This window comes from Podarcis liolepis, assembly GCF_965112155.1.
Source record: "Podarcis liolepis genome assembly, chromosome: 8".
In the NCBI taxonomy this organism is placed as follows: Eukaryota; Metazoa; Chordata; class Lepidosauria; order Squamata; family Lacertidae; genus Podarcis; species Podarcis liolepis.
In genome coordinates this window covers 24,201,149-24,215,134 of record NC_139560.1, presented here as the reverse complement: position 1 = coordinate 24,215,134, position 13,986 = coordinate 24,201,149, and the positions used below count along the sequence as shown (strand labels likewise).

General features: G+C 49.1%; 1 protein-coding gene across 2 annotated transcripts; it reads left to right on the top strand.

The window, feature by feature from the left end:
• Positions 1–1,196: 1,196 nt before the first annotated feature.
• Positions 1,197–12,728, top strand: OSR2 (odd-skipped related transciption factor 2). Of its 2 annotated transcripts, none has more exons than XM_083518192.1 (4): positions 1,197–1,640; positions 8,095–8,876; positions 10,454–10,553; positions 12,254–12,728. In XM_083518192.1, the coding sequence occupies exons 2-4, from the start codon at positions 8,173–8,175 to the stop codon at positions 12,326–12,328; spliced, it is 879 nt and encodes a 292-aa protein (XP_083374318.1). In that variant the 5' UTR covers positions 1,197–1,640; positions 8,095–8,172; the 3' UTR covers positions 12,329–12,728. The 2 variants fall into 2 exon arrangements, with proteins under 2 accessions (XP_083374318.1, XP_083374317.1); XM_083518191.1 differs by having other exon boundaries at positions 1,221–1,640; positions 12,172–12,728.
• The last annotated feature ends 1,258 nt before the right edge of the window (positions 12,729–13,986 follow it).

The following is a 13,986-nucleotide window of genomic DNA, read 5'->3' as shown; positions in this document are numbered from 1 at the left end:
TCAGCCCTCCGCGCTGCGCTCCGTGCCATTAATGAGTAGTTAACAAATATTCGTCTAAAACGCCGCTTGCATGCAGGGAAAAAGGAGCCCGACCGCAACTTAACCACGAACAGTAATATGTTTCTATTTATCCAGGGGCTCAAGTTAAACAACCTGTGATTGGTCACTTGGGATAAGTAAAAACAACAACAACATAAAAAATCCCTCTTAAACTGAAAAGGAGGAAAAGTGGTAGCAAAAGCCCCCGAGGTCCCTATAATCTGCATGCATATGCTTCCAACAATTAAATGTATATAAAATATATTTTTATGTATATATATTTGGGGGGACTTTCTCATCTAACAGAGGAAAAGCATTTCCGAATTATAGTCACTCGGGAAGTTTAAAAACTACCTTTCAAGATTTTCCTAGATGCCAGATATTTTTATTTATTTCGCTCGGGTAATGTTGGCGGTTCCTTGGGATTCACCTGTTTCGGGTAGAAGAAAATCGTTTGCTCACGAAAGCCAGGTTTTGAGAGAGGATTCTTTAGCTGGGAGATGATGATGATGATGATGACACTAATACTTTGAAATGGCTATGACAAAGTGGCGCCCTATAATTTTGTTTTAAAAACACGATTCTTTCGGGAACCTTACAGTCTAACAAATTAAATAAAGAAGAGGCAAAGGGGGGGGGAGAAAAGAGGGGAGGGAAAATATAGGATTAGATCATTCAAAGAAGCCTTCTAAACTATCGCGTTCACATTGATCTGCTTCACATGAAGCAGGAAAAAAACGTTAATGGTCTGAAGGTATTACTCGGAGTGTATAGAGAACATACAGCCAGCATATTTAGTCCATGAAAACGGTGTGTTGGACACGTTCAACTTCTAGGGCTTAGCCTGAGAGACAGCTACCGAAGTTTCTGCAGTTGGAGTAGCCAGAAGCATTAAGGAAGGAAGATCTTGATTTATGCACTGATCGTGTTTTCTCAAAGGGGAAAAAGTCACCTTAGGTAACGTTGGGGGTGGGGAGCGAAAGTGTGGAGCGGGGGGGGGGTGCAGGGGGAGAGAAAGGAGCTCTGCCCCTTTAAAGCCAAGTTGCTATCCAAACAGAAGTAAACAGTGGTGGTGGTGGAACAGGGAGGCGGGGCTTCGAGGGGCGGCCCTCGGAACGTTCGCAACCTCTCGAGCGTTCGGAGGGGGGCGTGGCTTCGAACGCTGGGGCGGCGAGCGTTCGAATTGCTGGGGCTCGGGGAGGGACTGCGGGCGGGGACAGAGCCCGCGCCGCGGCGAGCGCTGAAATGCGATGGACCCGCGAGGGGGAGGTCCAGACTCGCGCCGAGCTCCGCCGGAGCCGAAGGCAGGACGGGGCTCCCGGGGAAGCTCTATGCCGGCACTTGACTCGCCGCCTCCCAGCCGACGGAGGAGCCTGAAAGCCCGGGCCGGAGGCCTCCTGGAGCCGCCCCTCTGACTCCTCGGAAGCCGCCCCTCGGAACATGCCCGGAGCCCCCGGGACTCGACGGCTCCACTGAGCGAGCTCCTCTCCCGAGTGGATCTAATGACGCCGCCAAGGCACTTGCTGGCCTGAGGAGCGCCGGGAGGACGTGGGTCCGGGGACGAGGCGGAGGCCCCGTCGGAAGAAATTGGCAAGTGGGAGGTAGGTAGTAGAGTGACAGCTCCGGAATGGTCGCCCTGCTTGGAAACGGGGCACCTGCGGGTGGGAAGTGAAGGATCTGGGCAGGAAGGGGCTTTAGCGGGGCAGAACAGGGGAAGGACCCGATTCTAAGCTCCGCAGGGAACCCCAACCCGGAGAATTGCCCTCGGAACCGTCCAGGAACGGGCTTCCACAACAACCAGAACCTTCTTGCCCTTAGTAATGTGACTGTTAGGATCCTTTGCGCGTTTTACATGGGAGTAAGGCTCGCTGAGCGCAGGGAGACTTCCTTCCGAGTTAGCGCGCGTGTAGAGCTCGGGCTGGCCGCAGAGGGCTTTGTCAGCCAGCTCGGTCTCTCGCCGAGGAGGAGCGAGCAGCTCCTCGCCTTTACTTTCGATTTGAATCCCGGCGGCTCACACCAGAACAGGGGCAGACCTGTCTTTCGGTGCACAGAGCCGGCTGTGTTCTGCGCGCTCCATAAAGCTCCGGGCAAGTGCAAGGGCCTCCAGACCCCCCCCCCTTAGAAAGTTCGCACTCCAAAGGCTTCCAGGAAAGCCAGGTGAAGTTGCATTGCTGGTTCAACAAATCTTGGGCGAAAGATTTCCTTTCCTCTTCTTGATAGCCTTTGGGAACGCCGGAGCGGGACGGAGGTCTTGGTTTTGGCGAGGATAAGCAAATACAAATCTGTGGGATCTGGCAGGGATACTTTCCCCCAACTTCAGCCGGCGTTTGCCTACCTGATAGCTGAGACCCTCGGCGTGTTCTTAGCCTTCTCCCACCAAGAGCGGTTATTTATTTCCCTCTGACATCCAAGCAAAAGCTCCTTTCAAGTCCTTAGCCGTCGGAAGCCCTTGAAAATGCAAGGCAGAGCCAGCCAAAGATCACGCCGGGAAGACTCTTGTTTCTGCAGACACTGGCCTTAATTAAATTAAGGATTCGGAGTGGAAAGGGAAGTGACAGTGTGTCTAAATAACATCCGTGTTTGATTCGCACCCTGACTACCAGTGGGCTCTCAAAGGAAAACACTGCACTTTCTGGCCTAATTTCAACCCCCATCCCACCCCCCACACTTTCTCATTGTCAAGTTTGGCATCTAAACGTATTTACTTTGTACCGCGCTGCTTGCTTTCCGTGGAAGGAAGGTTGTGAATATAGGACTGCAGCCTGCAAGATGGCTCAGAGGGCAGTAAAGTCTCTATCTAACGTTGTTCGGGGTGCAGTCCTACGCCTTGTTTTCATTCGATTCTGTGAAATACTGTTTTATGCAGGGTCAAATAATTACATCAGTATGGATACAGCAGGTAGAGAAATTCTGATATGTCTTATTTTAAAAAGACACCACCTTTGGGTTGTACTGAAGCAAAAACAAGATCGGTGTGAATATTACACAACTTAAACACGTGGTTTTGAAAGTAAACTTTAGCATTTTTTAAATAAAAAAATCTGTAATGGATATCCCATTGAATCAAAGAGCAAACGTGTGCAAAATCTTGTTGTAGAGAGGCGATCCCATGTAAATGAGTAGGCTCTCCTAAAACCTGTGCCACTATTTTCCACGTAAATTTATAAAATGTACGCCTAAAGATCATACTTGCATTAACTCTTACTAGGGAATGAAGGTGCAGTGGTTTAACCAGAAACAAGCCCCATTGAATTCAACAGAACTCATTTCTGAGTAGCAGTGGTTAAGACTGTGCTGAAATAAATGGAACCTACTTCCAAATAAACATTAATCGAATTGTCTTTTTTTTCTTGCAATGGGAGGCTCTGAATATATTTGCTTTTTTTAAATAAAAAACTAAAATTATATTCGAAAAGTGACGTATTTTTTCATCATATGCCTTTAATCAGAAACGAAAATGTCGGTGTTAAACAAAAAACCCTCAACTTTGTTGAGAACAATTAATATAAAATAAACCATAACTGGATTTTTATGTGAGCGGCCTAATCCCCGAGTTCTGGCCCTCGGTCTTAAAACAGGTTAACATTAAAAGTAACTCTCGCTTGATTCATTGGGATTGTTGCACTTAATGTGTGTTAAGCAGCACAGCAGCAGGAAGTAAACTCTAATTAGATCAGTAGCACTTAAGTTTCTGATGGATGTGTTTTTAGGATCTGTGAGTGAATCATTTAAACCGACTCAAATTTTCAAGCTGCTTTGGAAGGAAAATGCCAAAACGAAATTGGAGGCTCTATCCTGAGCACATTTGCTTGGAAACAAGGACCATCGAAATCCGCAGGACTTCTAGAAAATGTGTGCGGTGAAAGTGTTTGGGGACAAATTGCGTCGTGGGCGTGTAAAAGCTGCACATCTGAAATATAAATACCTAGGCATAATACTAGTACTTTGGTGCTATGCATTACAGCTATTTTAATACAGAACAGAAAGAGTTTTTTTAAATTAAAAAATCACGTGCTTTCTGGGTGTGTCCCCCCCCTTTTTAATCTCCGAGAAAACATCTTTTTTTTTTTGTCAAGCGTACATTTCAATTTTTTGTGTAAAGATCCTGCTGCATGATGTTTTATCTAAATCAAACAGTCCAGCCCAGATGGAGAGGGGATCCCCTCCCCCTCGTTAGGAAAGGACCCCCTTGAGTAAGTCTGGAAGCCCCTTGACCCTGGCACGATGGGAACTCCAGCAGGAAAAAGTAAACGAACCTCTTTCCTTTTTGCTTCCCATCTCTGCGTGGCGATGTCTCTTATCAGGATAGCCAGCCCTTGTGCGGTCGCGTTGCAGTGTCGAGCGGGTGGGGGTGGTGTGGGCGCCATGATTTGTGCATTTATTTATTTATTTGCAAAAGGGAAAGTGATGAGTGGTGGGAAAGTCGTCGGGGGGGAACGGGAGTTAATAGTTTCGGTTGAACGGGCTGAGTGAAACCCTCTGACTGTCACACACCTCTCATTAACTCCCTTCCCTGCGCACTCGGGTCGCATACCAGAGGCGAGGAAGAGGCTTCGTGTTTTGTTTTGGTTTTTTTGCTACCCCTTTTTAGCGCTGCATTAATTTAGAAATGGTCCGTCGCCCCACCAACCACAAGAAGCAAAGCTCTGCTCGGCCCGGGCGCGAGTGGGAAACCGGGCCGAAGGCAACCAGGGCACTTCGGCCCCTTTGGCCCATCAGATGTTGATGCAAAAGAGGAAGATAATGCACGATCAAGTGTGCTTTACGTTGGCACACGTATAAGACCCTGATGGTCTCTCCTCCTCCTTCCCTCTTTGCAAACTGGCGGTGCAGAGGCCTACGGCTGCCATTGGAGAAATCAATGAAGCCTTTTGCGCCTAGGAGTGCTGGTTACCCCTGCAGACTAATAACCCAGCCTCACGGTCCTCTATTTTTTGAAATACAAAACCAAAAGACGATGCCTTTAAAGAAGGGGTGGGGGAAATCAGATTATTTCCACTTCCCGTCCCGGGCTTGTTAATGGGTCGCAAGGCGCAATTCGGGGATAGAGAACCGGTAGCTTTTTTCCGACCAGGCATTTGAAATAAAGCTCGTTTAAGCTCTTGTGAGCATCTTCCAACCGGATTATTATTATTGTGTTTTTTAGAGGAAAGTATCTGGGGATGCCTAGAAAGGAGCATCTGAAGGCTTTATTTCTTTTCTTTCGAAAATTGCCTTGTGAGAGCGAGCGGGACTAACAGATGTGGCCGAGCCCAGCCCGTCCCAGAAGCCCGTTTAAATGCTTAACTCCCAATTGGATTTTAGGGCCGCTTTTATTTTTCTCGAAGTATCACATTTCCCACACTCCTTTCGGGAGGCTGCAGGGACGTTCCAAATGCAATAAGAAAGCGGAGCAAGGAAGAGCAGCCAAGATCCTGGGGCAGGAATGGCCGCGAAACTGCAGTGCTCTCTGAGAGAAGGGCGGGGGGCGAAAGAGTAAGCCTCGCCCGCCTCCTCCAGCGAGCAGGGCAGCGCTTGCCAATGCTACTTCTGCGGGGCTAACGCATCCCCCCAAAATAACCTCGACCCCAGATTAAGGTCCGGCTGCCTGCTGGAAGCCTGCGAGCTGAATCCCATGTGGGAGATCCTCGGGGCAGCGCTCTGTGGCGCTTGCCTGTCGCAGAAAACCGTCCCCGAGCGAGGTGGCTCCTCCTAAGGACTCCCAATGGAGGGGGCGGGTGTTTCCCCTTGCAGAAAAGCACCCAGCTACTACTCGCCTTTCCCTGAAGGCCGTCTGGGAGAGACCCTGGGGGTGTCCCTCTTGGGTGGCGCCTTGGCCAGCTGAAAGGGATCTGCGAGAGAGGAGGAGGAGGGAGAGGGGGTATTCCGAGCCTGGAGCGCTTGGCGTCGAGGGGCGACGGGGGAAGTGTTGCTTTTCTCTCTTTCAATTATCTTGATTAATGAGTTGTCGCTGAGGGAAGAAAAATAAGCGCAGCAGCAGCACCGGGGAGGGCCAAGGCGGGCAGCCCCACCGCCGAGAGCCACCAGCCCCTCCTCTCCAAACGCCCCCGCCTTTCCTCGCCTCCCGCGTCGGACCTTTGCTTCCCCGCCCATGGAGACCCCTCTGCTCCCCTCCCCCTGACTTAACCCCGCCAGGCCAACCTCAGCCGACGAGTTCCAGGGCCTGGGAAAAGGCCCTATACCAGTTCAGGGCCTCGCCATTGAAACCTCGTGGACACTTCCGACGGAGCCGGTGGAACCGACTTCCAATGGCGAGGAGGATCCCAGGCGCTGACCCTCCCCCCCAATATAATCTGTAGATGCGACGAAAGAAACGTGAGAAGCGCGTTGTAATTGTTCTCGCCCTTTCATTCAGCACCGGCCGGCCCTGATCGGTTGGCGTTTTCTATCCCCTTTGCCCTCCTGAGATGATGGGTGTCTCGGGCAAGTGCGCCAGTTCGAGGCCCAGGCTGCGATCCTGGGTCCACCTGCTTAAAAGCAACCTCCGCCAAGGCAAAGGAGCCCTCCACCTATGTTTCCTCGGAAGTCACGTCCATTAATTTGAACCGGATTTCTCTTCCATGAAAGCATGGGCCAGGTCATCGGCCTTACCCGTAGGTGGAGTTGCTTTCTTGAGAGCAAGCCCCCATGTAGTCAATGAGACCCCTATTTATTACATAATAGGATCCTTTCGTGGGAAATGCACTGGATCGGGCTGCGCGCGTTTGGAAGTGTTTCAAGATGGGGTATCGGCTTCTTCGTTCAGTCTTACAACCGAGGCCAGCTTCCCAATGGATTGCTGGTAGTAGGTAGCTGTGATCCAGAATACAGCCAAATTCAAAGCAGCTGCCAACGTGCCGGTTGGACCTAGTGTGCCCTTCGCATGGTGGAAGGAAGTTAAATCGACCCAACTGAGCCTTACTCTCGTGTAATGTGTTTGGGATCGGGGGCCCCTCCGTTTTCACTGGTTAAATGAGTTGGGAGCCATGTTAGATGCACTGTGCTCGCACATATTTCCCTGTGAAGCGAGGGAATCAGCGAGTATTTATCACTTTCCCCTCTCCGCCCCCTCCCCCGCAAGCCCCTGACATGACTTATCGCTTCTTCAGACATCATGAGCTCTTAAAGAGCCTCCTGCTCCCCACCTAGGCGCATAAAAAGTCCATTCGAACAAGCAGGATCGCAGCCAAACGCCTTTAAAAAAATCTATTTGTGAAGCTCGCTCATGTTGGACGGGAGTCAGTAGCTCGCTTGTAAGGGCGCGCGAACTTCCCTGCTTACACCACCACTGTGTGCGCTATGGCAAGGACGCAGAAACCGCACACCAAAGCAGCCCCCGCTTCCAAACGGCTCCTGTCCTGAGCCTTGCAGGACACCCGCTTCGAGCGTTAAGTGGCCGGCACATCGCCTTCCTCCTGGGTCATTTCAAAAATATGGACTTTGTAGTCAGTTCGGCCATCAGTACAACTCGCATTCAGAGGGGGCGTTCTGAAGAAGTCGATGAAATGCTGGATCTGGGATCCCCCCGCCGCCGTCCTTTTCAAAGATCCTAGTCCTCGTGACCTTGCCCGCAGACGCAGCCCTTGCCAGGGAACGCGGCTTTGATTTCTTGACCCATCTACGATATTGGAAGGAGTCACTCTGCATAAACGAATTGCGGAGTGTGCGTGTTGCAGGGATCCGTGAGCTTAATTGCTATTTGATATTTTCAGGTGATATTTTATTTGCGTTGGCCTCTTCCAGGTAATGCCATTCCCTCCCAACTTTGCTTGCATTTCTGAACTTTATACAGTATATGATTTCGCCGGTTTGGGGCCTGCTTCACCAGCGAGATCAATTCGGAGTCTGAATTATTCGCCGCTCCAACGACAGCGCTCTCATTCGGGTCCCCTAATTATTTATCCTGGTTGCGCATTATTATTGCTGTGAATGTTGTTTAATTCTACTGTCTTAAGGGGCCTGAAACTGTATTAAAACCAGGGCCCCTCTTGTCAAATCCACGTGTAGACGCTGCCCTTGCAATAACCTGCCTCTTGTTTTGTTTCTGTTCCCCTCCCTTCCTCTGTCCCTGCTCAGGACCTGCGCCCGTGCGCGTGCCCCGAGGAGCCGCGGGTCGCCTCCGGCCCTCCACGGCCAGGCCCGGCCGCTGGGACGATGGGGAGCAAGGCGCTGCCGGCGCCGATCCCGCTGCACCCGTCTCTGCAGCTGACCAACTACTCCTTCCTCCAGGCCGTCAACACCTTCCCGGCCGCCGTGGACCACCTGCAAGGCCTGTACGGCCTGAGCGCCGTGCACACGATGCACATGAACCACTGGACGCTGGGCTGCTACGCCGCGGCCGCCGCCACGGCCGGAGGCGGCGGCCCGGCCGAGATCAGCCGCTGCTCGGCGCTGAGCGAGATGGCGGCGGCGCAGGGCCTGGTGGAGCGCTTCCCCTTCCCGGCGCTGCCCTTCGCCACGCACCTCTTCCACCCCAAGCAGGCGGCCGCCATCGCGCACGTCCTGCCGGCGCTGCGCAAGGAGCGGCCGCGCTTTGACTTCGCCAACCTGGCGGCGGCGGCCACGCAGGAGGACCCGCCCAAGGCGCACCAGGCCGCGGCGGCGGCGCACGGCGAGCTGGCCAAGCTGAGCGGCCCCCTGTCGGCGGCGCTGGGCAAGCTCTCCCCGGACCGGAAGCCGGCGCGCGGCAGGCTGCCTTCCAAGACCAAGAAGGAGTTCATCTGCAAGTTCTGCGGGCGCCACTTCACCAAGTCCTACAACCTGCTCATCCACGAGAGGACCCACACGGACGAGCGGCCCTACACGTGCGACATCTGCCACAAGGCCTTCCGGAGGCAGGACCACCTCCGCGACCACAGGTCAGCTCCGCTGGAGATGCAGAAGGGGGACTGTTGGGCTACTGCCCTCGCTCCAGCCTCTTTGGAGAAAAGGGTTATGCCGTGCAGGATCCAGCCACTCCCCGACCCTCCATTTCCCTTGGAAATTAAGCCTTATGATGGATGGCCTAGTGGTGGTTCTGAGGTTGAGCCGCATAGCTATCAACTTTTCCCTTTCCTTGCGAGGAATCCTATTCGGAATAAGGAAATTTCCCTTTAAAAAAGGGAAACGTTGACAGCTGTGGGTTGAGGTGCCAACCAGCAAGTCCTGGGCTCCAGTTTTCCCCTAAACCCACTTAGAGAACCCACTAGAGGAGAAAGGTCTGTTTCTCAGCCTCCTGTATGCAATAGGGAGGTGGTTGGTGTTATTAGTATGCTGACCTAACTAACAGTGCAGTTCTCAATACGTAGGAGGGGCGCCGGTAGGATTTATTTCCAAGGGAACAAGGTTGGGACTGGGAGTGTTGGGTTGATTTGCATAGAAGCAAGTGACATTGATCAGAAGCAAGTCATCTTCCACTTCAGTGGGCCCAACTGAGGGTGAGGAGTAGCTTCAAGGTGGTTGGCTTTCATGACACTTATTTCCAGGGCTCTGCATCTCATCTGTACCTCCCGATGGGCTTTCCAATCTTTCCCCTTTTGCTTTCTTTTCTAGTCTGTAGGATTTGATAAAGGCTTGGTATCCCAGCAAAAAAGCAACAACAAACTACTTTGCCTCTGTAGAAATAGCATTCGATAGAAGTCCATTAAGGAAGCTGCAGAAAAAATTCAGTAGATTTATAGCCTAGCAAATGTGGATCAAAACTCGAAGGGGAGGGGCAGAGAGAAGGCAGTATGTTCCTTGAAATGAATATTTCCTAACACTAATGGGATGTTTGTTCTTTTCTGTCCCATACATGCCAGAGAAACAACATTTACAATGTGTTTGTAACAATGTACAAATGGCCCTTTTCCTCTGTTGCTTGCTCTGAGAAGCTCAAGGGCTTTCTGCCTTTTCTCATCCCATCAAATGGTAATGAACTGTGGGCCAGATCCTGTGGGGGTCTATAAACTTAGTAAGGCAAAATTCCAGCTGACCTCAGCTGGAACAAGTGGGAGCACAGCCTTTACACGTTCACCTGAAAGCAAGTCCCAGTGCATGCATGTGAAAGATTGCATACTTTTGTGCATTGCTACTCAGAATTAAGTTCCACTGTTCTCAGTAGAACATACACTGTAGTAAGTGTGTTTAGGATTGTCTCCTTAATTTGTTAGCAGAAAAGGGCAATGAAGCCCTTTGGAGAAACTACTGTCAAGTGGCTGCGGAAAAAAACTACGAAAAGAAAATTGGAAAAGTAGATTTCAGTGTTGAGTTAGGCTTAGTCTACAACTCTGTACCCTTACCTGGAAGCAAGCGTCATTGACCTCAGTAAGACTTACTTCTGAGTCAACATTTATAGCATTGTCCCATTAGTATAATTTCCCCCCAGATACTTGAGCTACATAGAGACTACTGCTAACTGTTATGGCTCTTTCTGTGTCTACACATACTGATTCCAAATGCCTGTATTGGCTTTTAGGTATATCCATTCCAAAGAAAAACCGTTCAAATGTCAGGAATGTGGGAAAGGATTTTGCCAGTCCAGGACTCTAGCAGTTCATAAAACTTTACACATGCAGGTAAGGTTAGATCCATATTTCTTTAGACAGTTTATTTTTATCTTAATTCTGTTTCAACTCTTTATACATAGCAATATTCATTATGAATAAGTAAAGACATGTAACTGTACCAGAGGAGTAGTGTTGATGGTATTTAAATCAGATAATTTATCCACTACTGACCTCCACTTTGCTTCATTGTGCAGAAAATATGACACAGTCTGAACTTTTATTTCAGTTGTTCAGAGTCATTTAATTCATTTTTGGGGGGTGTAAATTGTCTTGACTCATTCTTTATGGTAAAGAAAATAAGCACACTGGGATCTTAGAAGGATTAAAGAAGCCTGCACAAGTTGTTTATGGTTGTGATCCAATGCACAATTACTTGAGAGTAAGTCACATTGAATTTAACAGGATTTTATTCTGAGTAAACGTGTGTTGGCTTGAACATCAGTTCATTTAAGACTTGCATATTCCATAGCTGGAAAAGATTCATTGGGAAGTCTGGCACTTCTGAACCAGATGAAATGTATGCTCTGTTTTTAACAGCTCAGATTAAAAAAGACTTGCTTTGTGGAAAGCTTTTCACTGATAGAGATGATGCAAGTATCCCTGGGAAGCTGGGTGGATTAGCAAGAAGCATTTTTCAGTAGATCCTAGAGATGGGGAAATGTGATGAAGTGAGGATTGTCCTTGACAGGCAAGAAGATATATCCGTGCTGTTAAGGCTGTAATCTTAAGCACACTTACCGGGGAGTTAGTTCCAGTGAGCTCAGCTGGACTGACTTCCGACTAAATGTCTATAAGGATCAGGCTGCAAAGAATTGTGATCTTGTACCTACAGCAGATACATGAGCTATCCCTGCCCCCCCCCAATGCATTTACTGGGAAGTAAACTGTTAATAATTTCAGTAGAACTTGTCTTCAAGTAGGGCTGAACTCCTAAGCATACTTGTTTCCTCCCTCTTTGTTTATTTTTATCTTCATAACAACCTTGTGCAGTAGGTTACCTAGAGATATAGGGGATTGGCAGAAGTTCACCTGGTGAGCTTTCTGGCCGAAGAAGAATATGAACCCACATCTCCCTGGTCCAATCCAAGCTTATATGTACTATCCCTGACAAGTTCTCTATTTTATTTTTGGGGACTTACTTCCAGTTAAATGTGCTTACGACTGGGCAGCAAGCATGCTAGGATCCTCACCTTACTTTCAGGACATCTTCAAACTTATGGATATTTACTTTGGAGTAAATCCCACTGAATGCCATAGGATTTACCTCTAAGTAAACACACGTAGGATCAGGCTACAAATGCACATACGGCCTAATCCTGTTTTGGGTTTAATTTGTTCTTTTTTAAAAACAACAACTAAGAAGTAAACATTGTTTTCTGTGGTGTTTACTGCCCATTTAAATGTGCCTAGAATTGCAGCCTTATGTGGAAACCACTTCCATGGCATTTAGGCCTGAGAAGGGGCACTTAGGATTTGTGAAGATTTATTTCCCGCTATGGCATTGGTGTTTTGAAGGGTAACGAAACTGGGGAGGGTGTGTGCATATAACGAGAGAAGTTTTGAGAAACTCAGTAAACCAGGTAGTTTGTAAAGGGTTTAATCCTTTGCTTGCTTCAAATCTGAACAGGAATCTCCACACAAATGCCCCACATGTGGAAGAACCTTTAATCAAAGAAGTAACCTGAAAACTCACCTTCTCACCCATACAGACATCAAGCCCTACAACTGTGAGCAGTGCGGCAAAGTGTTCAGGCGAAACTGTGATCTGCGGAGGCACAGTCTAACTCACACCCCGCGGCAGGACTTCTAGAACCCTCCACAGGGAGCTAACTCTGGCTCAAAGGACTTGAACTGTAGAGAAATCTTTAAGCCCATGCACATGTGGACAGATGTACGCAGGGCCCCATCCTCTCACCCTTGGCTCCTGCCAAAAGCAGCTGGGGTGGGCAGCACAGGGGAAGTGACAGCAGCCCCAAGCTGCTTTCCTCGGCCCAAGAGCACCTCTTGTAGATAATAACATCGCAGCTCATTTTAGAGCTCTGTACAGAAACTGTGGCGTCATGTGTGTTTGTGTACTTCCTTTTTTTTTTTTGTCTTACCAAATGCACATTGGTAACAAGGACAACGAGAGTGAAAAAATATTTTTAAAAAGTGTATTGCAAAGTAAACCAGTTTTTCCCCCAACTCTCTCACGTTTGATAATTAATGATTCCACGGACAGTGTTTATTCAGTCCTTCTTTTCGTGTCAGTTAAAAATCAGCAGAGTACGGTAACTGAAAGGTAAATGGTGTTTCTACTTAAGCTGGATTGTTTGGTTTCTTTTTTTTGTAAGAAAGGTTTTGATTTCTAAATATTGTCTGTAGATTTGTAAAAGGGATCTACATTTTCAAGTGTTTTAATGGTGCAATTCTTTGCATGTTTATTCAGAAGTGAACTATTACTAAGAACAGTTGGACCTCAAGATCAGTTTAATAGTACACCTCAAGACATGACTCCTCTTGAGTAAGTTCACTTGTGTTATATAGGATTTACTGATAGGTAATGGATTTAAAGGTGCATATTGGGCACTAAGCCTTATTGAGCAAATATACAGGGGAAAATGCTGCAGAACTGCCATTTCTTTACTTGAGAAGACATTTTACAAGCATGCATACGCACAGAACATTTAAAGTACACCCCAAAGAATTCTGGGGACTGTAGTTTTTAAGGGTGCTGGGCTTTGTAGCCCTGTGAGGGGCTAAACTACAGTTCCCATGATTCTTTTTTGGGGGGAGGCGTTAAATTTATGGTATGAATGGCACGCATAGGGCCAGGCTGCATTAAATCTGTAATGCAAAAAAAGCAAGCAAGCCCGGGTATCTTTCCTTAAAACGTTAGCACGTTTACCTATATATTTCCTCTCCTACGATTCCCCATGCAAAGCTTTGAGAGAAAGAGAAACGGCAGGACGGGTGATGGGCTGGGAAAGGCTTCAGAATCCTAAACCCTGAAGTTATTTATTAGTAACTTATTGGCAATCGAGCCTCAGAAGCAATAATCAGCTCTTCTCTACAGATTGCCTGAGATAGCGCCCTTGCTTAGACTTTGAACGCGGGCGGCGATTTGCCCGGTTTGAGACAGGGACTTTACACCGCCCAAGACGAGGCTGCGGGCCTGGCAGCTCCCTCGAAAACAAATACAGCGCGGTGGGGTGGGGAGAAAGGACCCTGCCCCCTCCAACCCTCCCGGGCAGCCGAGCGGGGCTCCGCGGTGCCGCATCCGACGAGGCTGCCCAGGGGGAGCGCGCGGGAGCCACACGATCGCCAAGGCGCAGCAGCGGTGCTCACGCAGAGCGCACGGGGCTGCCGTGGGGAAAGGGAGCCCATTTCCGAAAACGAGGATCGGGGCGGAGGGAATCGGCGATCACGAAGCGAAGGAAGGGATGCAAAGCGAGCACAGCGG